The sequence below is a fragment of the Aulonocara sp. 'chitande type north' Nkhata Bay genome, linkage group LG9 (assembly GCF_057382095.1).
Source record: "Aulonocara sp. 'chitande type north' Nkhata Bay isolate Kocher_YH1m ecotype deep benthic linkage group LG9, A_spYH_male_GT1.1, whole genome shotgun sequence".
In the NCBI taxonomy this organism is placed as follows: Eukaryota; Metazoa; Chordata; class Actinopteri; order Cichliformes; family Cichlidae; genus Aulonocara; species Aulonocara sp. 'chitande type north' Nkhata Bay.
In genome coordinates, this window is record NC_141352.1 from 21,901,524 (window position 1) to 21,925,713 (window position 24,190).

The following is a 24,190-nucleotide window of genomic DNA, read 5'->3' on the forward strand; positions in this document are numbered from 1 at the left end:
GGAATTGACTCAGGGAGCTGAATCAACTCCAGGCCTCTCCTGATCAGCTCAGCACTCACTGTTCTTTTGTCTGAATCCCCTTGTGGCATTCAGGACAATTTTTAGCTCATGTCCAGGCGGGTAGTGAGTATAAGATGACTACATCAGCAGTCAGTTTCCTCTCGGCTGTGTTTTTTCTTTGGGAGGCTAAAAGGTGTTGGCAGAGTGTTCAGCCACACTTTGCTTTCTTTAAGTTTTGTGTCCTCTTGTTACAGGATTCCCTGCTGGCTCCTTTCTTGAGAAACAAGTAAGGAAAGTGAGCAATGATGAACAAAGAACATTGTGTAATATGATTAGTCATTAATGAGTAACTTCAATTTGATGCCAGCGTTGAGAAGAAGTGAATGCAAAATCCAAATAATGTGGAAAATTACAACATGAATTTCAAATACACTTTAAAAGCAAAGTGAAAAGTTGAAAGGGCAAAAATGTATGAAATGTAGATAAAATACAATGGATATCCTAAAATATCGTCATGGAAAAGCTAAATAGTGTCAGTCTTATTTATATCGTACAGTTCATTAAATGTAAACTCAATGTGCTTACCATAAAAGATAAAAACACTTAAAAAAAACTGTGTAGCTCTACAAGAGCTTAAAGCTTTGAAAACAATAAAATAAAATACAAGTTAACTGACATACGCAAACTTACACTTCTTGGCCATTCGTTTTTGCTTAAAAGCCCAGATAAAAATCATAAAGTTATGTAGCTGAAATGTACTCAGTGAACAATTTACTGAAATCATTTGCTTAATTTAAGTGGTTTAATAGCTAAAAGTATTTAACAGACAAATACTAACAAATTAGATAATTATTTGGTTAGCTTAATTAGCTAGCTACAACTAACATGTTTATGGTAAAACAGATTTTTTAAAAAACATTTAATGTAATTGCTAGCTTATGGCAATTAACAAGTGACTGAAACAATTAGCAAAAGGTAATCATAAAGTACAACATTTAATGAAATATAATTAAAAGCAGCAGGCTATGTAAATGCAGATTAATAGTTCAGGAAAAGTAACCGAAAAATGAGGACTAAATGTTTGAAACAGAATCTAAAAACTGCTGAAATAAATAATAATTTCTGAAAGAAAAACCTGAAAAAATACAAAAACTTTCAGTTGCAGATGAAATAGCAAACCTAACAGCAGAAATACTTACTTAAATATCAGAAATTAGCCCTTAGCTAAAAACAACAGAAATGGTTTAAAAATAACTTAGCTAAGGATTAATAATAGTTAGGCCTTAGCTAAACAGTTTAAGCAGATAGCTAAAAGACAATGAAGAAGTAAATAAGTAAATAAAGAAAAACTGATGAAATAGGTTAAGTAACTGATTTATAGTTAAAACCAACAGAAGCTAGGTCATGGATTGTGAGTATGAAAAGACACTTGAGTAAAAATTGAGTAAACAGCTAAAAGAAACTGAAATAAACAGTGACATGAATCTTTCAGATCCTACAACAAACTGATTTAATAACATCCAAAATACTGCAGCTCAAGATAAACGTGGGTCATTGTCTGTAGCTCTGTTTTTTTCTTTCTTTCTTTCAATCATTGAATCTTCAGAGAGCACCTGTCCCCACTTCCTCGTTCCGATGACTTCTGTTTGCTCCATCCATGAAAGATTGGCTGGGAACATCCTCTATCCGAGAGGAAACCATGCTCTGTGAAATTCACACCACTGGACCCATTTTGGGAATCACCGGTAGGACTTCCTAAAAAATAAAAATACATAAAAATATAGTCTAAATAAAGGGAGGAGAGGGCAGAGTGTCATGACCCAGGTCACCTGCCTTTGTTGTCGCATTGTTTTTGTGTGTGAATGAGTGTGTCTTTGAGTGTATGTCTGAGCTGCTGAAACTGGGGTGTTGTACAATTTATGAGATGTTTTTGTTGTTTGTGCATTTATCTTAGATTTTACCCACATTCAAGTCAACTTTACCTTCCTAGAAAACTGAAACTTGAGCTCAGTATCTCTTTTAATCAGTTGTTTCAGTTTGATAAGTGATTACAGGACAGTTTTAATGCTAACCTCTCGATATGAAATAAAAATACTGCATTCAGAATAAGGCAGCCTGCTAAATTAGGTAATTATTTTTGATGGCTTTCCAATAGTTTTCATTATAAAGACCTAACGTCTCAAGTGAGGCCTTGGGAAACTTTTGGAAAAAAGTTTTGATATCATATTTTGAGATAAACATTTTAATAAACTGCAGCACAACATTGTCTAGACATTGTTTGGTGTTTTTCTTTCAATAACACTGTGAGTCTGAAGGTTGTCTCTTACACAGGAAGCGTATTTGCGCTAGTGATATTGGATTATGAACTTCAAACAAACATCAAACACATTTCCACTGAAATAGCAAACAGCCCACTTCCAGTTCCTCAGGAGCTCATTCCTCCACCTGAAGGCCCTGTCTCCTCCACAGCAGGCCCCATCTGTTAGTGACGATGTGCTGCGTTCATATATTTTAACATATTTTGGTATTTAAAATCTTTTTAAAAATTCAACAGGTTTTTAATATTTGAATGCTGTTAGAGAGTGGTTGGCGTTTTCTGGAGGCTGTAAAGAAGCCATCTGTGTTGTTGGTTGTAGCCACCAGGGGTCAGCTGAGTGCTGGGCTACGTGAAGCTCACTGTTCAGCCTTTACCAAGTGTGTGTCTTTAAAACACATACTCTTACAATAATGTGGCAAGTTCAATATCCAAGCACAAAAACATCTAAGATAACATTATATGATTAAAGTTTAATATTAATGTTGTGATGTAATTAGGCAGGTATAACACTGTATGTATGTAAACTAAAAATAAATGTAAAACACATTGGCATATTGATTAAAATACTATATAAAGACGCTGTATATATAGTGGGGAAAGTTTTTTTGTTATATACTATATAACAAAATACTTCAAAATACTTATCTTGCATTTATACTGATTGTTACTAAACATATATGTAATATTTAAAAAAAAAAACACCATTCCTTCAAAAGACATTTACCCATGTAAGGCCTGAATGATGGTATTGGTCGTCCCATAAGAATGTAACTGGTGATAGTAGATACCAAAGCATATGATTCACATAACTTTTTTATATCCATCAAAACACTCAGTGACCCTCTGTGACTCATGTAAGCGGTCATCCTGGAATAAACCACTCCTATCCGGATAGAAGTGTTTCATAGGATAAAGTTGATCACAATTTCCAAAGCTCTTAACGCTAGGGCTAAATAATGCCGTTTTTCTTTTAATTTATCCTGTCTCTTTAAATGTATCTGATGTACTTTAAACAGTAAGTTTAACTGCACAGTATACCTGATCAAAAATGTTGTAACTCGTGAAAAAATTAAACATTTAGCGATTTCTCTGTTAACATTGTTGTAAATGCAGAACATTGTAAAGCAGGGGTCTCAACTTGTGGCCCGGGGGCCACTTGTGGCCCACGTCACCCCTACTTGGCCTGTGTATTAACGGGAATAAATATAATGCAGTTACTTTTTGTGTTAGGAAGGATTTGTTTGTTGTTGAGTGCAATTTTAAAATAAGTTCTAAAGCATTTAATATAAGGGCAGTATGTGCAGAGAGCACAAACGTGTTGAGGGATTGGCTGTGTTAGTTCAGTCAGTTATTTGTAAAGAAAACAAGTTTCACTAGCAGTCAAAAGCTAATGTGTATAGTTATGTCTGCATTTTTATTTTGTTAAATATGAACAAAATTATAGCAGAAGTGCTGCCACGTGTCTGGCCTGGAAGAGAGAGCACCAGTTTGTTTATTTGGTAGTTCAGTGAAAGGCTTCAGTTAGAAAAAAATTGTGTTCATGTTTGCAGTTTTGCCTTTTCATACAATGTTTTAAATTTTCAAAAAACAAACAAAACACTACAGTTTTGGACATGTTTGTGGGTGTTTTCTTGTTTGTTTGTTTTTGTACTACTTAAAGACTAAAGTGGCCCTCACATAAGATGACAGTGCCAGCAGTGGTCCACAGCACATTTAAGTTTGAGACCCCTGTTGTAAAGTAAAAGGCTGATAATTTAGCCAGTCAGTGTGAGATTACCGCAGAGTGCGTGGGAAAAAGCATAGTGTGTGGTTAGTTGGGAGCACGTGAGCCTGCAGTGGATGCAGGTGAGGTGGGATAGCCGGGTAATCCCGGACAGAAGCCCTGCAGTGATGATGCACGGCCTGGTATGTTAAGCTCCAGCTCTGCTTTTGCTTTCAGCATTTCTTGCAACACACCATTGAAATAACTTATTTTAACACCACGAGTCAAAATAAACGTGACAACAAAAATTATAATTACATAACTACGATATCTAGCATGCACACGATCACACGCTAAAATGTTTTGCTGCACATAAATTTTAAGTTACAGCAAATATTTTAAATTCATGAAGACACAAAGTGTCATGGTCCTGGGCCATGTTGGCCCAGTGTTCTTAGTTTCCTTGTATGTTTGTATTTTATTCCATGCTTCCCCTGCCCTTTATGTCTAAGTTCTCCCCGTGCTCTCTCTTCCCCCTGTGTGCCCTCTATGTATTTATGAGCCCTCGTCCCCTTTCGTGTTTATTCCATGTCTCCCCTGCCTGTTACGTTGGTGTTCTACTCGTGCTCTCTCTCCTCCTGTACTTCCTGTTTCACCTCTCCCGTCAGTGTTCAGTTCACCCCGCCCTGTCTCGTTATGATTATCAGTGTCACCTGTGTTCCCCGTGTGTTCCCACTTCCCTCGTTAACCCTCTGTGTATTTCTGTCTGCGTCTCCCTCTGTTCAGTGTGACGTCGTCCCTCATGCCGTGTGTGGATCTCCCTGTGTCTCTCTAGTTTGTGGTTTCCCAGTTTAGTTTAGTTTGTATATTTGTTCTGCCAGCGAATAAAGCTGAGTTTTGAGTTCATTCCCTCGTGCCTGTGAGTCCTGCGTTTTGGGTCCTACTCCTGCCTGCCGCACGGCGATTCGTGACACAAAGGTTACTTGAATGTTTTGATTATAGTGTAATTTTTAATATACAGATAATGTGCTGATTTTTAAAATAGATTTTTTTATGCATGCTAAACAAACAATAATATAATATAATATAATATAATATAATATAATAAATAATATATTCATAAAAATACATTATTTTAAAATCTTTAAAACACAAGGACCAGAACCTGGACATCTCAGCCTACCTGCCCACCCCATATTTTAAAAAGAAAAAAATAGACTCTGAAAATAAAAATTTAAAAAAAGGCAGCATGATGTTAGACAAATGGCTTTAGTGAGTCTGCATATGTGCCCCCCTCCTGATTTCTTTGTTATTTGCATACTTGTCCATATTTTATGTTTCAGATCATCAAGCAAATTTTTAACCAAATATAACAAGCGAAAATACAAAATTCAGTTATTAATGGAGAAAAACGCTATCTATAGCTACCTGATCTTATGTGAAAAAGTAAAATCCCAATCATGAATCAAGAAATCACTTAAGTAGACCCTGTCTGACAAAGTGAAGCAGGCTAAAAGATTCAAAAACCAACACATCGTGGCACATCACCGACTCATCCAGGAGGTCCCAAAAGACCTCAGAGCAACATCTAAAGACCTGCAGGCCTCTCTTGCTTCAGTTAAGGTCAGAGTTCATGATTCGACAATCAGAAAGAGACTGGGGGGAAATGGCATGACTCATCTCACATTTACCAGAAAACATCTGGATGATCCGCAAGACTTTTAGGAAAATATTCTGTGACCTGATGAGACAAAAACACATTTTTTTTGGAAGGTTTGAGTCCCGTTACATCTGGTGTAAAACTAACAGAGCATTTCATAAAAAGAACATCAAGCCAACAGTCAGACATAGTGGTGGTAAGGTAATGGTCTGGGACTGCTTTGCTGCTTCATGAATTCTGCTTATTCCCAGAAAATGCTGAAGAAGAAGTTCAGGACTCGAAGCTCAAGCACACTTTGGTTATGAACATACCAGCAAGTCCACTTCTCAATCATACACACGCACACACAAAAAATGGAATTAAAAAAAAAGGTTTCAGTGTGGCCCAGTCAAAGTCTGGACTTAAATCAGATTGGGATGCTTTGGCACAACCTTAAACAGGCTGTTCATGCTGGAAAACCCTCCAGTGTGGCTGAATTACACGCAAAATTCCCCCACAGTGAAGTGAAAAACAGGGCCAGATAAATTTGGGAATCATTTTCTTCCTTTAATAAATAAAATCACCATTTAAAAACGGCATTTTGTATTTAATTATTTATTCAGTTAGCTGGTCAGTTTGACTGTCTGAAAGGCATGATGAGGACATCTGATAAAATCTTCACATTGTATTGTGTTACATTAAATGCAATGTTGTCTGTTTCCTGTGTTCTGAAAGTATAGATTTAACGACTTGCACAATAAAATTATTCTGCATTAAATATAAAACATTTTAATTTCTGATCATACTAGAGTCAGTAATTATTTGAGAAGTCTTACCTGATTAATCATTATTCATCTTTTTTGTTACAGAGGTCTTATCGAGTGATCATAATTAGCTTTTTATAGCAACTCAGAAACATGCAGCGATGTACGTGTGTGTGTTTGTGTGCACACATGTCCAGGCTGCTTCTATTTACTACCTCATGACATACTGTGCTGGCCGCACCATGTTTTGTACAGCTAAAAGGAGGAATTAATAGGGATCCCTGACTGCATACATGGCATCACACTCTTTATTTAGTGCTACAAACAGCTCGGGCCATCTGGATGTGCTGGTCTGAGCAAATAGTTGATGGAAATGTGGAGCAAAGCCTTTTGAATATTGCATAATTTCTATATCTGACATCACCATTTCCTGGTTTTGTCCTGTTTCCTTGAGCATTGGGAAGATTGTAAAAATCAGATGGGGGGCTGCGGCTGTAAACATATGGAAAAGCAGAGGATTGTTGTATAGTGTATTGTTTCAAGTTTCAAACTGCAGTGATAATCATTTAGAGTTTCCTCTGGCAACTGTTATCTGCCTATTTGTTGTGTGAAAATGTCTGCTGCACGTTCAGATAAAAAAGACCACTGATCATTAAAAAGAAAATCTGTTAGCTCAGATTTATGTGTTTAGATTGACTAAACTCCACAATAAGACAGAGCATTTTAAACCAGCCTGACTGTCAGAGAGGACGAACCGATGGCACGCCTTGTTCTTTTGGAAATTCTGACTATGAGAACAAGCCTGTAATTTCTTTCAGTTCACCATTCAGCAGCTGAAATGAAAAGAGAAGTTGAGTTTCACGCTCAAGCAGAAGTACAGTGTGTGATTTAAATATGAGTTAACCAAATTCTGCTCAACAGCTGCTTATTTACAAGTATTCAGGGTGAAAGGACCCACAACAACCACAACATAGAAAAGGGAAACTGTCAATAGCAATGCAGAACAACCCAACTGTATAGAGGAAGATGGGCCTACTTAAGTTGCTTAGATTTAAAGATATACAGATGAAATAATGTTTCCAATTAGCACCCAATTTACTGCTTTCATACAAGAGCTTAAGAGAGAAAAACCTCATACAAATACAAATATTAAAATAATCCCCAAGTGAAGGCAAGAGCTGATTTCAAGAAACAATGAGTGCATGAAAAAGTATTTTGGGTCATTTTTCTCTCACACGCACACAATAGACACGATCTCGGCTGAAATTGATTGAGGCGGTAACCTGTTTGTGAACCCTGAACATCAGGAGCACTGATCTTTAACAGTCCACAGAGACAAGTCAAACAGTGGGCGACTTGGATTCACCACATCCTTTTGTTGTCAGGTTCAGAGAAAGTCAAGGCCAACTCAATAAGTCTTTATCTTGGCTTTGGTGTGTGTGTGTGTGGGTTAAAGTGTGTGTAAGTCATGCATAAAAGAGTAGAAATAATGACTACGTGCACATTCCTGTGTATATGCCCGCTGGTAATAATGTGCATAAGTGCACGTGTGTCTATTGTAGGCGTGCAGTACATGTGCCGCTCGCAGCGTCTGGAAACTCCATTTGAGTGGCGGTCAGGATGCCAGTGTCTCAAACAGGGAGGCCGCCTGTCTCGCCCTCTCCACTCAGCCCTGCCGCTCAGTGACTGACCCTTAATCAGAGGAAGGTTGTCCGATGCGAGCACAGACGGATAAATCACTCCTCACCCTGGGCTGCTATCTGGGTCGTGTGTAGCCAGGGTGTCCCGTCAGCGGACTGGCCCTCAGCCCGGGCCCTCCAAAGCTAATAGCCATGCGGCACTGAGCCCTTTGGTGAGGAGGACCCTGCCTGCCACTGTCCTCCGGGGAATAATAGTCCACATTCTGTGCATATCAGTGTTTATATTTCTGTTGAAAGGCTTGGATGCTGATATAGTGTAGCCTCACAATCTGGGGACACTGCAAAGACACTGTCCACTGAACATTTTCTTATCCGCCATTGTATATTGTCTTTATTTCCTTATTTAATACTTTTTCCCTTCACACTGGCTCCCTCTTTGTAATACTGGAAAGAAACTTTGTTTATATAGTTATATTTACACTCTGCTGCTCAGATGAAAGATAAAGTCTGAGCTATTTATGTGCTGAACCAGTGTACGTAAATTTCCCCATTCAAGTAATGTGCACCCACTGGACACTTCATTAGGTACAACTGTTTCATTTATGGAAATAGTCCAATAGATTAATCAGCTGATCACATGGCAGCAACTCAGTGTATTTAGGCATTTAGACATGCTTAAGACGAACTTCTGAAGTTCAAACTGAGCATCAGAATAGGGAAGAAAGATAATTTAGGTGATTTTGAATGTGAAATGGTTGTTGGTGCCAGACAGGCTGGTCTGAGTATCAGCCGAGATGTACCGGGATTTTCTCGCACCACCAGCTTCACGGTTTACAGAGAATGGGTTGAAAACCCAAAAATATCCAGTGAGCGGCAGTTCTCTGGATGAAAATGCCTTGTTGATGTCAGATTAGAGGCGAATGGTTAGACTGCTTTGAGCTCACAGGGAGGCAACAGTAACTCAGATAGCCACTTGTTACAACCAAGCATGCAGAAGGGCATCTTTGGACATGGAGCACATCAAACCTTGAAGCAGCAGAAGACCTCATCACTCCTGTCAGCTAATAACAGGAAACATTTTCTGGTCTGATCTATCTCAGTTTCTACTGCATCATGTGGATGGTCCGAATTGGGTGTAAACAGCAGGATACATCCTGCCTTTTGTCAGTGGTTTAGGCTGGTGGTGGTGATACAATGGTATGGGAGATATTTCTTGGCACACTTTGGGGTCCTTAATGCCAGCCAAGCATCATTTAAATGCCAAAGCCTACCTGAACACTGTTGCTGATCGTGTCCGTCCCTTTATCTCAACAGTGCGCCCATCCTCTGATGGGTGCTTCCAGGTTTCTTGAACATGACAGTGAGTTCACTGCAAAGATGTACCTAATATAGTGTCCAGTGAGCTATAAGGCTAATGCTAATCCAAAGAGCTAATCCCCTAGTTTAACAGTTAACAAGATAGGCTGTTGCATAGCACCAGTACACGCCCATATCAGCCTTATTAACTGTTATTGGCCTTTTGAATAATAAGATGAGGTTTACATGAGAGATAGAGATGCTTTGCATTAAGTCAGTTTTCCACTGGTCATGATTTCAAACCACACTGATGAAAAACTGGAAGATATAACAAGACAAAGATTTCTGCTTTCTTGTCACAATAAAAGGAAAGTAGAATTATGATGAACTGTAATATAAAAATGCACATTTTCAGTTAATAGAAACAACCTGTGCTTTTGATTTCTTACAGAAAAGCAGTATGTTAAAAAAAATGCGTAGTTACCGCTAAATAGGATTTTTGTTTGTTTTTATAATTAAAGGTGATGCTGTTGAAAGGAAAGAAAAAGATTCCAGCCATGAAATTATCGTGCACACCCTGCAAGCTTTTTACTGTAATTACCAACCTAATTGCCCCAATTGAATAATGGTGATATCAGTGAACGAGGGGGGTGCGGAGTGATTTACCGCACCGAAGAGTGTGCTTATCTCTCCCTCTGTCCTATGCAGGAAACACTGGGATGTCACCAGGCAGATTAAAAGCTTGGCACAGCTGATAGGGAGTGCTCAAAATGGACGGGGTGGGGACCTCTGACTGCTGTGCGAGGGGTTTCGGAGGGGTCGGGACGGGCGGTGGTGTGACCTTACGAGTCCTGTTTGGCACGGATTCATTCAAAATCTGGGAATTCCACTGGAAGTTGGGAGGGGGAAAATAGATATAACATCATGCGGCTTGAATGGAATTTTGAATAGTAAGCACATTTTTCTGTAAACGTCTGCCAAGCCACATTTTTTTAGTTAAACCAATCGACGCCAAGAGGAGGAAAATGGAATTCATCAACTTTGTCACACATGTTTAAAACTTCTGTAGGAATAGCGCGCCCGCATGGATGCAAGAAAAGTTAAAAGAGGTCATAGTTGCGGGTTCGGTTGCACGACTTTAATTTGGAGCGAATGTTTCTGGTAGAGTGCAGCTGTATCATTGTTAATTGAATTTCTGACAGCTGCAGTGCCGGCAGGAGTTCCACAACTTACAAAGGCTAAACAGAGAGCATCGCATTTTATTTTAAGTCATAACACAAAGCCCAAATGTGGCTCAACATCAGAGGAAAACTATTATTATTTTCTGTGTAGCAGGGCCTGATGGAGGCTGGCAGAGGCTCTTGAATTGAGGCAATATAGGCAGACTGAAGAGAGGTGTTTGATGGAAACACGGGGAGACAGATCTGGAGGAACAGCTGCACGAGAGACGCTGGGCCAAATATAGAAAGGGGACAAGGGCCAAAACATATCCCACATTTTTTCCCATTAACAGCATAGGTTTGAATCTAACTTGGCGCCAATTAGTTGCAGTATAGGCGCACGGGCTTTAAATATAGAGCATGGCAAAGGGTGGCAATACACCCGGAACGCAGAGACAGATGTCTTCGTCATGGCAGCCTGTGATTTCACGTGAAGGAAAAACAACAGTATTCATGTCACCAGCTGGTTTGTTCTGACTGTGACGTGGAAGGTTATGTGACAAATGGAGCTTCAGAGAACTGTTGCTATTACCTGCCGCGCTCCGTTAAGTGCAGAGCTTCGTTTCAAGACTATTTTCAGTCCGATTCGTGCGTGTTTGGCGGGATCCGCACTGCTCTATCAGTGTAACCAGACTGTTTTTAACCCTCGCTCTCCGTTTCAGCCTATGCTTGTCTCTTATCTCTCTGCAGTGAAGGGCTGGAATGAGGGGCATGCAGGCTTCGGGCCTACCTGTTTACGCTGAGGGCTTCCTCCATTGTTCGCCCCCTGCTTCCTTTGAAGGATTTTTCACATTTTTGTGCTCGTTGTTGTTTTGGGAACAGGTCATGGGCTGAGACCATGGGAGCCTCCTGTGGCATTCCTGAATCCCTGTCTGGTCGGGGCTCGGCAGGAATTCTTTCCTACAGCACATATCGTGTGTTTCGTACACACCTGAGATATTTTTACAGCAGTAAAGTAAACAGTGCGACAGAGTGTCATCACTTTATCCTTTTGTACTAAGCTGAAACCTGATAACTTTTGTGTATTCCTTTGATTCCTTCACTTCAGCCCCAGGTTTACTGTGGAATTAAGTCATCCTTGCACACTAATCCCTTTCACTACAGAAATAGATTCAGTTCAGCCCATTTTTGGTAACTGTTATGCAACTCGTGATCGTTCATGGTTAAGGATATTCGTGACTGGCTAATGCCTGCAGTAATACCTTTTAACCTGATCTACAACTGGAGTCCATTACCCTTCTAAACCTAATTGTATTTCTGGAACAAACACTATTTTTGTTTAGTAAAGTCCTAAAAGTCTGCGAGTGTTTGTCATTGTACTTTTATGTGTCATGTAGTGCATTTGTTCTGCTCAGAAAGGCTCAAAACAAAGACAAAACTAACCTCTATTATAAATTATAAAGCAGTCATGAGATTTCTCAAGGAAAAAAGGTGCATGTTTACCCATTTCATTAAAAACAAGTGATCGTCTCTGTGGGTCCTGAGAATGGAGAGTCCCTTAATCCTTATTACTTAAAGAGGTCTTCAATGAGATTACAACCCTGCACAAATATTGTGGACATCAGTGGACCATCTGTTGCCACTTGTGAAGAAAACCAAACATTTTAACCTGTCTAACCTCATAATTCAACTTCAAATATGAGTACAAACACTCTGAATGTTGAAATGGTGGTGGGGAAAACCAAAGTTTTTCAGATTTTCTTCAGCCGCTTGCAAAATTTTCCCAGGTGAAGACGCACATGCATGACGTGTAATTACATTTCAACTTAAAACACATAGTTAATAAACCTGAGATCTTTCTGACTACTTCTTTAACCTGTTGTGACACCCCCACGTTTCTCTGTGACACACCTTTCTGGAGAGGATTTTCGAGCGCTGCACCTGCACCTGCAGCGCAGATTAACTCTGAGCAAAGATTAAGCAAATTAACTATGATGGAGTCTCCCGAAATACACTGTTACTGTGCAGTCAGTTGAACAGCAGTCACAATGTAGAGCACGGAATAACATTTCATGGATCCTCTTAAAAACATTTGGGACTTTTGTGATTCCAAAGAAGGTGAGTTCCCACTGAAATCATACAATTGTTTATTTGTTTTTACTTACTGAGCTATTGTTTAACCTATTTACTTACTCAGGTGTAGTGTGTTTATACTTGTAGTGTTTGTAACACCATAAAAATCCTAACAGATTATGTACCGATAGCATATATATACTTTGTCCATTCTGAAAATGCTTTTTTAAAAATCTATTTATAGTCTGCTCCAACTAACTTTACTATCAATAATAAATTAAATAGCTTAAATGGCACCGTAAATTTTTTAAAAAGGAAACTTGAACATTACATGTAACTGTGGCATGTTTACGTATATGCTCAAAGTAAAACTGGTAAGAGGGAATTTATTGTGAAATATTTCTGTCACTTATGCGCCGCTAAGCCAGGTAATCAGAAGCAGACGCCACGCAACTGGCTGGTTTCCCAAAAGTTAGATCATGTTACCTGATGGCAGCAGTTGAGCAAAGTAAACAACATATGCTCAGAAGACGTCATTCAGCTGTTTGCCTCGAACATGGTGTTAAGTTGTTTGTGTCGTTGCAAAAATCCCACGAGGTACAGTCATCTTTAATACAAATTCATGAAGCAGCTTTATAAAATACACCCTGAATGCAGGATAGCTGTATTTAAGATTCGGAGAAGAAAAAGGTCAAGTAGGTGTTCGCAAAGTACGAGAAAACCTGTCTAAATGGACAAAAAGCATTTGATTGTCAACGAACAATAGCTCCCAAAATTAGAGGAAGAATAATTATTAATATACTTAAATGTTAATTTAATGTACATCTGATATAAATAACTGGAAATGGTTAATTCAATGAAAAGAAAAAAAGACATATGAAGTTGATTCACAAAGAAGACCGAGTGTTGTTTGTTTGCGCGAAGATGCTTTTGACACATCAGCAGGAAACTACAGTGGGGCACATTTAGATGTGTGTTCAGGACGTATTGGAGTCATGGGTACTTAATGGTGTCATTTTTTAATGTGCAGGGTTAACTTTGTAATTGATTGTATATTAACTCTGACTGCAAACAGTCACACAGGCCTAGAGACCAGTTGGAGACCATCTGGTAACCTCTGGTCAGGAGGAGAAAATGTGTATTCACCAAATGGTTGTGAGTTGTAGACAGAGTTCATGGCAGTAAGTGGGAAATCAATTCAGGAAACCCTTTTTTCACATAGGCTTAGAGAACACTCGGTGTCCCTCCAGTAATCACTGGCTACGAGGGAAAACCAGTTGGCAAGTGGTTGCTGGGTGTCATGAAACTGGTTGCAAAGAGTTATAATCTGATTAGCTCAGAGACTAAGAGCGTTTGCAGACAAGTCAGTGTCTTCCATTCAAACTGCCAGCAACTGGGACAATTTTTCACCAACCACTCACTAAATACATATTTTTGTCTAGCACCGTAGATTGTCAGGGGGTCAATGTGGGTCTTGAGGTCTGTGTGACTGAGGTCTAACTTAACCAAGTAGTTCTGGTCCCAAAACCTAAAGAAACAGCAAGCACAAAAAAAAAGAAACCAACAAAACAAGTGAAAATTAATTAAATGCAAAAACAAAGACCAGCATCCTGTTGGCTGGCAGTTATATCCCCGCAGCCAATCCTGCTTTCATATATCGACATTGTTGCTGTATGACTATGGCAAGTGTGTCACAGCACCAGCAAAATGAATACCTTATGTCTATCTCAGAAACAGCAGCAGTGCAGTGTTTGACACCACAGAAACCACTTTAAAGAGTCCAATGGATGTTCAACATACATGGACTTTATATAGAAACTCTGAGCGGGGAGAGCCAAGGGAAGAATTCCAGTCACACTCTGCCAACATCAAAATCTAAGGTGTTTCATATTTTCATATTTCATGTGTAGTAAATTTGGGCTGCTTCTGAGCAATAACTCAACACTAGAGGAGCTTTTTGTACCAAAAGGCAACAATCAAAACCAGTCAAACACAACAGTAAAGGAAAATCCGTTGTTCTTGCTGAACTTCTGTTCCTCTCTTTCTCTCCTCTCACAGCCAATCAGCGATGATGAATGAGGCAGGACTTCGGAACGCCCTCCCTGACCAGTCATCGGGGAGTGGGCAAACTTTTGCCACCTCACGCCACCCAAGCGTCATTGACCCTGTCTTATCAAAGAGGGTCTGTTTCTACAAGAGCGGAGATCCTCAGTTCAATGGTTTGCGCCTTGTCATCAACAACCGCACCTTTAAGACCTTTGATGCACTCTTGGACAGTCTCTCCAAGAAGGTGCCCCTGCCGTTTGGGGTGAGGAACATCACCACTCCTCGGGGGATTCATGCAGTCAAATCTTTGGATGAACTTAAGGATGGGAAATCCTACATTTGCTCCGATAGCCGTAAGGTAAAGCCCATCAATCTGGCACTGGCCAGGAAGAAGCTGCCACCCTGGTACCACACCAGACCGGTTAGCTCTCACCGTCGGACTATTCAGCAGGGTCGGTTTTTCCCAGGCCAGAGCATCCACAAACAGGAGCCAGTGCTTATTCGCACACCCAAGAGCCTACTGGTTTTCCGCAATGGGGACCCCTCTGTAAAACACACTGTGGTGCTTCACAAGAAGACTTCTCCAAGTTACGAGGCTATCCTGGAATATATCTCAGAGCTCATGCAGTTCCATGTGGTGAAATTACACACTCCTGATGGCAGACGTGTGAGTGTTCTCCTCTGTCAGTGCAACACATAGAAAAAGGATTTAAGAATTAATGAATATTCACAAAACATTTCCTCTAATTGGAAACAAATTAGTATCATTGTTGAATAGATTACACTTCCCATAAGAGACTGATTTAACCTTGGCATAAAATACCTGTCGCATGAGGAGAGAAAGTGTTAAGCTTCTTTGGCCACTCACCCTAATACCCAGAAAGGCCTTCTGGGATACTGCACTGTAAGGCTTTAGGTCAAGGAGCTAATACAATCAGAACCTGAGGGTGATTCACAAATAATAATTAGAAAATAATACTTTTTTCTAGTTATGCATGCAATTTGTGTTATTAAAATCAAGATTATTTGAAAGGACTAACTTCTTTATCTCTTGTCTGCTGCAGGTTGACGGTGTTCCAGGCTTGATATTGTGCTCTGGAACTGTGGTAGCTGTGGGCAGGGAGCCATTCAGGCCTGCAAACTACAGTGCACAGAAATCTCCATCTCCAACATGGCGGCGTACCAAGCAAATGAGTCTCAAGAGGCAAAAGGCTTTGAATCGTAAGTTTATATTCCAATAAACATTTTTTAATTAATTTTTTAAAGGTTTTTAAGACTAAATTATCGTATTTACATGAGGAGAATACATTGCAGGCACGATTCGAAGAGTAGCGTCAGTTCAGCAGACCTCTTTTCATATGACGTAATCAGTGCGTCTGGAGTAATCTACCTGGCCTCATGGGATAAAGTTTGGAGAAGTGCTGAGGCAACGCTATGTACATAATACTGTAGATGACCTACATACACAGTCACTGGGTTGGCTGGCTAGTCTGCTTGATGAGCAGCACTCATATCATCTTTCTAATTTTCCTTTTGCTCTTTCCCTTCTCCCTTCATGCTTCTCGGGTGTCCTCTCGTCTTCAATCCTTGGATATTTCGACTCTTTTTTTTTTTGCCTGACTCCTTGAAAAGGTAAAAAGAAGTCAAGGAATTTTTCCTCGTCATCTGAGAGGTACATCGTTCATCAGATCCACAACACCATCGCAGAGAGTTCCTGTGATATACGCAGCAACCCCACAAACTCTGTTGAGTTGGAGTCAAATCGCATCCTGGAGTCTGTAGCAGAGACAGATGGCAATGAAGCTGAAGGGCAGGACTACATGCTGCCCAGCGACGACAATATTGAGAAGTCCTTCCAGGTGAATCAGGACGGCAGCATGACGGTGGAGATGAAGGTGAGGTTGACAATTAAGGAAGAGGAAGCCATCCACTGGACCACCACCCTGACACGCTCAAGCGTGACCAGCCAGCATAATGCGAGCTCTTTACCAGAGACTGAGGCAGAGCTGGACATCTGCTCGCCTAAATCAAACTCACTGGATTTACAGAGTCTTGCTGCCACTGTCGACACCAAGTGGAACAAGGACAAAACTCAAGACAACAATGACGATGATCCACCATCGCTCGGTAATGGAGCTTTAAGTGAGAGCGGTAAGGAAGAGGAGATCGTCAAAAACCACTCAGATGCATTGTCCTCTGGGAGAGCTCCAACACCAGGATACAAGAAAATTAGCAAAAAGCAAGCCTCTGTGGAGAGTATCATATCAGTTACAGAAGATGGGATTCAGCAAGGAACTATTGGCTCTTATTCCTACAGTGAGCAGACAGGAAATGGAACAATGACAGAGCAGTATTGCATGGCCAAGCAGAGCAGCACTAGACCGGTGCCCAAACCAAGAAGACTCAGCTCTGTTGATGTCAACAGTAAAAATGTTTCTGGATTTAAATCTGCAGAAATGAGTGAGATCGTGCAGAGTGAATCCAGCGGAGAGGAGGTGACTGACACAGTCATGCACATATATGAACAGCAAACATGCCAGGACAATTTCCTTGCAAATGTTTGTGCACACACTACTACGACTGTTGGAAGGCCACCTACTTCAGAAACAGGGCAGATGTCATCGAATAATAAATTTGAATCAGAACTCTGCAGACCGTCAACTGCATCCGAGTCCATTAGTATCTGGAAGAGTGAAAGTATGTCAGTAAAGTTGCAGCACAATGGTGGAGGAAAAAATAGACAGCAGCAGTTCCAAAATCCCAGAAAAATCCAAACAAAGACCCATCAAAAAGGCGCCAGCATGGATAAGAGGGCATCCTCAAAGCCCAAGGTGGTTCAGAGGCTCGCAACACCACGAAAAAGACTAAAACAGAATACTGCAGAGGCAACGGAAGCACATAAAAAAGTAAAAGCTTTCTCCAGTGCCGGATACATTAGGAGGATTTATGGAAACAAAATGAAGTCATCGAAAAACCTTAAAAAGAGACCAGCACAAAACAGGGACAGAGGTGTTACAGCAAAGAGCTCAGAAGTGTCAGATGAGACAACAAGAAGCACGGACAAAGATTCAAATGTGCAATCAGTATTAAAAAAATCCATAGAGAGAGTTTCTTTTGATACAAGCCAGATGAATGTTTCTCCCAATGAAGTCAGCCAGATACGGGGAATACTAACACGGCAGACATCGATGCATGTGGAGAAAAGGAGCGAAAACGAGCCCGATGATATTAATGGAAGCGTGTTGCCTGCTTTTAACACCTCCAGCGCTGTTACAAATGAATATGTAGAAAGCTGGCTGCAGAAAGCCCACCTCAACCACCCGTCTCACCTGCATGAGGAACGTCAAAAACTGGAAGCAGAAAATGGCAAGTATAAAGAGCCTAAAAATAAGCATGACCTGATCGATGTGGCAGAAGATGTAAAGTGTTCGGAAATACAAATGTGTCAAACTTCAGAACCTCCACCAGAGAGTTCACTGGCAACATCTGTCAAACTTAGAGTCCAGTCTTTTGAAAACAAATCGAGTCCACCCGTCGAGAAAGCTACAGCCAGGCAGCAACTTCATCATTCTCCAAGCACAAAAAACACAGGAAACCAGAAGAACGAATCCCAAAAAGAAGAAATAAACCATCCTGTGCCACCAAGTGATAAGATCTCAACAGAAACACTGTTAGACAGTGAAGTGGAAAATAAATCAAGCTCAGTCCGGATCTCGTTCCAAAAAGCAACGCCACTTAATACGCTTTCAATGGAGCTACCACCGCCACCTCCTCCTGCTGAAAGCACAGAGCTATCAAACACTGAATACTGCACGGAAGATGCGTTATTAGTGAACAGCAGCCCATTATACAGGCTCTCATCAGTGAGCAGTGAAGGGACAGATAATAATCCATTACCCATCAGTCCTACGTCATTTAAAGATGACACAACAGCATTGCTCTCAAGAACACCCTCTATTAAAAGGGCCCCTTTGGTCAGTAATCTGTCTCTTGAAAGGAAAATGTCAGTGAGAAAGGCTTCTGTTGATAAATATGCTTTAAGCAGTGAGGCCACTCCAGAGAAGACCACATCATTTACTGAGAACAACACTGTGGGAGGTGATGGCATCTGTTCAACACCATCGCAGCGATCAATCGAAGCCCAACTAGAACCGGCACACTGGTCAGGTCTGACGAGCTGCCCGTCGTGTGGTAATTCTGTGTCCCCATCTAGTTTAACATCTGATGAGAGGCTGTCATCGCCCAGTATCTCATCAAATGATGCATCAGTGCCAAGTAATACCCCATTTAAAGTGAGAGAAATGAGTAAAGAAACTCAAAAAGAGACATCAACACCTAAGATCCTGGTGAAAAAAGCAAAAGCAAAAACCAGCCCATCTCCAGAGAGGAAGTTCGAAAACCGCCCCGTGGATAAAACTCTGTCTCCAAACATCAGACCACAAAAACATGCAGCTTCAGATGGCAGCCCCTCCACTGAGAGAAAGCAGACTAATAAACCAAAACTGCAAAAGAGACTCTCTCCATATTCCCAGTCTCTGAACATGGCGTCGCCGCCTGTCAAACACAAGTCAGGTAGAAAGTTGCTCTCCAAAGATCTCTCCTCTGACAACCCATCAGAGCAAACAACTATAAGACAAACGACAACATCAATCCTAAGAAAAAATCACCAGACACCACAGTCACTAAATTCAAAAGCCGAACTGGATAAAATGCTGACCTCTGTCACTTTCATGCCACTGGAAGCGGACCAGTGTATTGAAAAGAACGAGACAGAAGGTGAAGCAGCAGATCAAGAGAACCCTGTGACAAACATGCAAATAATAAAGCCATCAAACACTGCAAAGCAGCCAAGCATGAAACCAGTCCTTGAAAAGATTTGCTACTCAATCAAGTCAATAAGACAGATGACTCAAAACAAACGTCCATCCTGTCTGGAAAAGTCCAACAGCTTGCCAGACTTCTCCTCCCACGTAGCGTCTACGTTTGGCTCCTCATCTAAAGCTCTCCTCGCTTTCTTGGCTGTCATGACCCTCCAGGAAGGGCTTACAAACTTGAATAGGAATGAGCTGAACGCAAACAGCGTCAGCTGTGCGGAGGCTTTAAAAATGATCGATTCGCTCAGAGAAATTGCCGGAATCGAGGATTCCCACAGATTACAGACGAGTTTGTCAAATTTGCAAAAAACGGCCTCAAAGCAGCTCCTGCAGAGCTGGAAGGGCTTTCAGGAACTCAGTGACAAATGCAAAAGCCGCAGCTCAACGCCAAATGGTTCAGAGGCAGAACTCCTAACTGGAGAGAACCCCGAACAAGAGCGTGTCGCTGAAGAAAACATTATTGACGAGATCATGGATAACCTCGATGTACCGGAGAAGCTGAAGGAGGAACTGGCTTCTCTTTCATTAAGTCCAAAAAGTGAATCTGACATTACAGAGTCGTCACCTAAAGATAGCAGTAAAGAAATTGCTGATCATTTCTTCAAAGAGAAAGCCGCCACTGTTTTGGATTCCACACCAGATGATAAAGTGGATGTGGATGTAAGGTCCATCATTAAGCAAACACAACAATCTGGAGCAGACAAATCTCACCTGATGGCAGAGGAAGCAAAGGACAAACCGACAATCCCAACCACTAAAGACAATGATCCACCAGCTAACCCTACTGTTACTGAAGAAAAGTGGCTTCACAGTAAAGCATCGATGCTACAAGAGAACAAGGAGGACTTGCAGTCATGTCAGGACACATCAAGGGAGAATATCATCAAAGTAGAAGTCGGGAGTAAGAAAAATTTCAAGAAGGACTCAGGTGCAGATGATGAAGGGCAGAAAAAGAACTCAAGTGCCAGTAAAGAATTAGCAGAAAGAGGGAGTTGTAAGCAAAGTGTGATCAGTTCAGATGCAGGTGAGCTGAAGAGCTCAGGGGACGAGTCGGAAACTTCATGTGAGGAGCTCAAACACGAGAGTATCGAGGGTGAAGACCTGTCCAAACCTGAAAGTCCCTCTGAAGAGGAAGATAGCAAGCTACCAAGCCCCAGCCAATACGTGGAACTAAATGTAAGAGAGGAGAAAAGCATAACCAGCCAAGACAGAGAAAATCGGACAAAGGTCACGTGTACCGAGATGAGCAAAGGTGACTCGTCTGCCCCTGTGTGTCAGCCCAGCTCTGAGAAGGAACACCCGAGCCAAACATACAGCATGGGACTGACGGATGAAAGCACCGGAAACTCAGACATGGATGAGCCATCTTCAGAGGAAGAGCAGCCAGAGGTTGATAGCAAGAAGCTGCAAGTTATTGTTGAAGAAAGCACTGAGGAAGAGCAGGAGGACATGGAGGCGAAACAGCTTTGTGACCTTCCAGATGATCGCGAGCAAAAGAAAAGAGCTTCATCGTCTTTAACAGCTTTGATTGAAGAGCCAAATGAAGACAAGGTTAGCTCAGAAGATGAGGACCCTTACATTGAGGAGACATATATTTATGACAGGACAAACAGTGAGAGCACGGATAGCAATTTAATAGAAAATCAGACTTTAGAAAAAGAGAGTTGTGGGTTTAATGCAGACGATGATAGCGGGAACGATCACAACAGCTTTGAAGAGCACGCAGATGAAGAGGAGCCGAAGGTCCAAGAGGAAAAAATCACCAGCTCAATTGAAGAGTTAAGTTACTATGAAAAAGAGTCCAGCTCAGAGGAGGAAAAAGCTCATGTGGACAGATATAAAGGAGAAACTGTAACCGACCAAGCAGCTCCTGCACTGGCAACACAGTCTGAAGGCACTACCTCTGAAAAGTCTGTGGAGAAGGTCCAGTCTGAAGAAATGATTTCTCAGTCAGTTGCAGAGAGAGTAATTCTTCTAGAAAAGCGAGTTGCTGATGCAGAGAAAAGAAAAAGCACAACAAAAAGTTCTGCAGTCAGATTTTACTCGCAAAAAGAGGCCCCTCAGGACTCAGGCGACGAGGATTCACCCTGTGAATCACCCACATCTCAGGTGACTCTCTGCACCCGATCAGCTCCCCAGTCGTCATTATCCTTCAGCTACGACTCCAGTGGCGTTATAACCACCGAGCCCGAAGGCAGCAGGGTCAGATCCATCAGGGAGATGTTCTTAGCCAGGAGCGCCACCAACATCCAGCAAACTCGTTTCCCAATTCCTCACACATCAGAGCTGGCTGAGCTAAGAGCCGAGACCTCCGTCAGTGGTGGATATCAATCTCAGACTTCAAGCGAACTGTCGAGTGGGGAAGATGATTCGGCGCGGAAATCCATCACTAAAGGCTTCGTGAGGAGGACAATCGAAAGGCTTTACGGCAAGAAGGATGCTAATACTGCTGAGGAAGCAAGTGAAAGGCCCCCATCTGAGCCAAAGCAGGAGAAAAATGGACAGTCGGGCATCCTCGCTTCCTTCCACACAGCCCGATCCAAAGCAATGTCTGAGGTCTCATACTTCTACTCCACAAATGCCCTCGACACCTTAAGCGAAGCGACGAGATGCATCGCTTTTAATGCACAGGTCGGGCCCGGCGACAGCATTCCCATTGATAACGGACGCTGGCTGCTTAGAGACAACACCCTCATCCGAAAGTCTGTTTCAGATCCAATTGGAATCAACAAATCTTTTACAAACACTCCTGAAGGCAAAGGAGCGTTTGAGGACACAGAGGAGAAAAGTCCCTATTCTCTGTTCGCCACAAAACCTGAACCAGAAGAAGACAAGACCAAACTGCTTTCCGGGAAGTGCACCTACTTTTCTTTGCCCCACGGCAGCGAGTCGGACATATATCAGGACGAGCTGAGCACGGTGAGCAAAAGCAGCGCATATGACGACAGCATCACAGAGGAAAAGGACAGCTCAGAAGACACCAAGACGTGGGCCGAGAGGAACGGCATGCTGCCTGCTGACTTTAAGATGATGGACAACAAAGTGCACCCAATGATGGAGCCTCAACCTGAAGGCGAAGTTGTAGTGGTGGTGCAGCCTGGAAAAGCTCAGGGTGTCGTTAATAGAAGGCTCCCGGAGCAGGACGTATTAGATGTACTGTACAATTTTTGTGGACAGCATTGTCCTTTACTGTAAAAGGGGCAGCTTTTTTTCACATAATCACAGAATATGGACGAAACAAGTGTTCATTATTAGGCCACAGTGAGAAATATTTTCTTTGGTGCCTACTTTTTTGCTGTTGCCATAGCTTTGGCATAATACACTATCATATGTCAAGTCTTTTGAGCCAATGCCAAGTGTGTAACAATGCGTCACAGATGCACAAGCTAGCGGATTAACCGTTTTCAACCCTTGCATTTGCCCGTGTGTAACAAGACCTTGTGCTTCGACTTGTCTTTTTATATTGCTTGTTCAGTACACAGAAAAAACAGTTTGATACATCAAGTGTATATTTGCCATTTTACACTCCAGAGCAGCTCTTCTCACCCTATAGGTTGCCTATCAAAACAAGCACTCAGAGCATTACTGTAATCTCGTTTTAAAACTCTAAACACTTTAAGTCCCAAGCAGATGTCAGGCAACCCCGCAGAGTGAACAGGTCAGTTTGTGGCCTGGAACTCAAATTCTGTACTATACATATTGTATCAGTTGACTACAGTGTAAATAGGACCTTTCCTGGTTTTCGCTTAGTATCCATAGCTTAATGCATATTTGCAATAACCTGGTTTCTATCATTAGGACAAACTGTGTTATGGTTTACGATGTGGCAGCTGTGATGTTTCTGTCTTTTAAAATTGACATTTAAGAATTAAAAGTATGTGTTTCCAAATGTTCGTCTTCTATTTTTCACTTCTTTTACACTAAACTCAGTCCAGATTATTTTTATAGATCCTGGGTGATTAATGTCTTGGAGATTAGCCTTTTTTGGTGAGTAAAAGTGTAAAGGCCGAGGTGGGCGTCGTGTTACAGACACCTCAAGAAGCTCAGCTCGCTTGTTTTCTCTTGCTGATTAGCATCAGCAGATTTCTGAAGAGGAGCGGAGACCTCTGTTTTCTCACTCTGTTTGAGGAAGCATTTGTGTTGTTCTAAGGCTGTTTTGTTTCTCAGAAGTTGCCATCGAGCTGGCCCGTGTTGTGACAGGAGCGTCTAGGAATGCGCTAAGAGGGGAGTGTTTACATGTGCAACTACAAAGAGAAAACACGGCAGCCAGACATTTCCCACAATTTGAGACGATTTAAGACTATCTTTTCTGCTGAAGTTGATTTTTACATCAAAGCAAAGAAGGGTAAAAATCCTTCGACTATCACCGAACACAGATGCACCAGGACGATGATCACTAGATGGCATTACTCATAAAAAAAAACAGGGTCACGGGCAATTAAAGCAGACCTAGTATGCTGATTTACAGCTACGTATATTTATTTTCAATCTTAGTATAGTAGCTTTGCATGATTCACTATTGAAAATAATCCTTGTTTATCTTATACTAAGCTCAGATCACGGTCTGTACCTCCTTAAACTTTATGTTTGAACAGCAAGTGGGTGGGGCTTCTGTGCCTGAGATGACCACATTAGGGACATCCACACTCGCTGACATCGCTGAGAGTCGAGTCAGAAAA

At 41.4% G+C, this 24,190-nt stretch overlaps 1 protein-coding gene across 1 annotated transcript; it reads left to right on the forward strand.

The window, feature by feature from the left end:
* The first annotated feature begins 12,468 nt into the window (after nucleotides 1–12,468).
* On the forward strand, nucleotides 12,469–23,401 carry LOC147322132 (uncharacterized). Its single transcript, XM_086306521.1, has 4 exons — nucleotides 12,469–12,636; nucleotides 14,650–15,304; nucleotides 15,702–15,858; nucleotides 16,270–23,401. The coding sequence occupies exons 2-4, from the start codon at nucleotides 14,660–14,662 to the stop codon at nucleotides 22,704–22,706; spliced, it is 7,239 nt and encodes a 2,412-aa protein (XP_086162647.1). The 5' UTR covers nucleotides 12,469–12,636; nucleotides 14,650–14,659; the 3' UTR covers nucleotides 22,707–23,401.
* The last annotated feature ends 789 nt before the right edge of the window (nucleotides 23,402–24,190 follow it).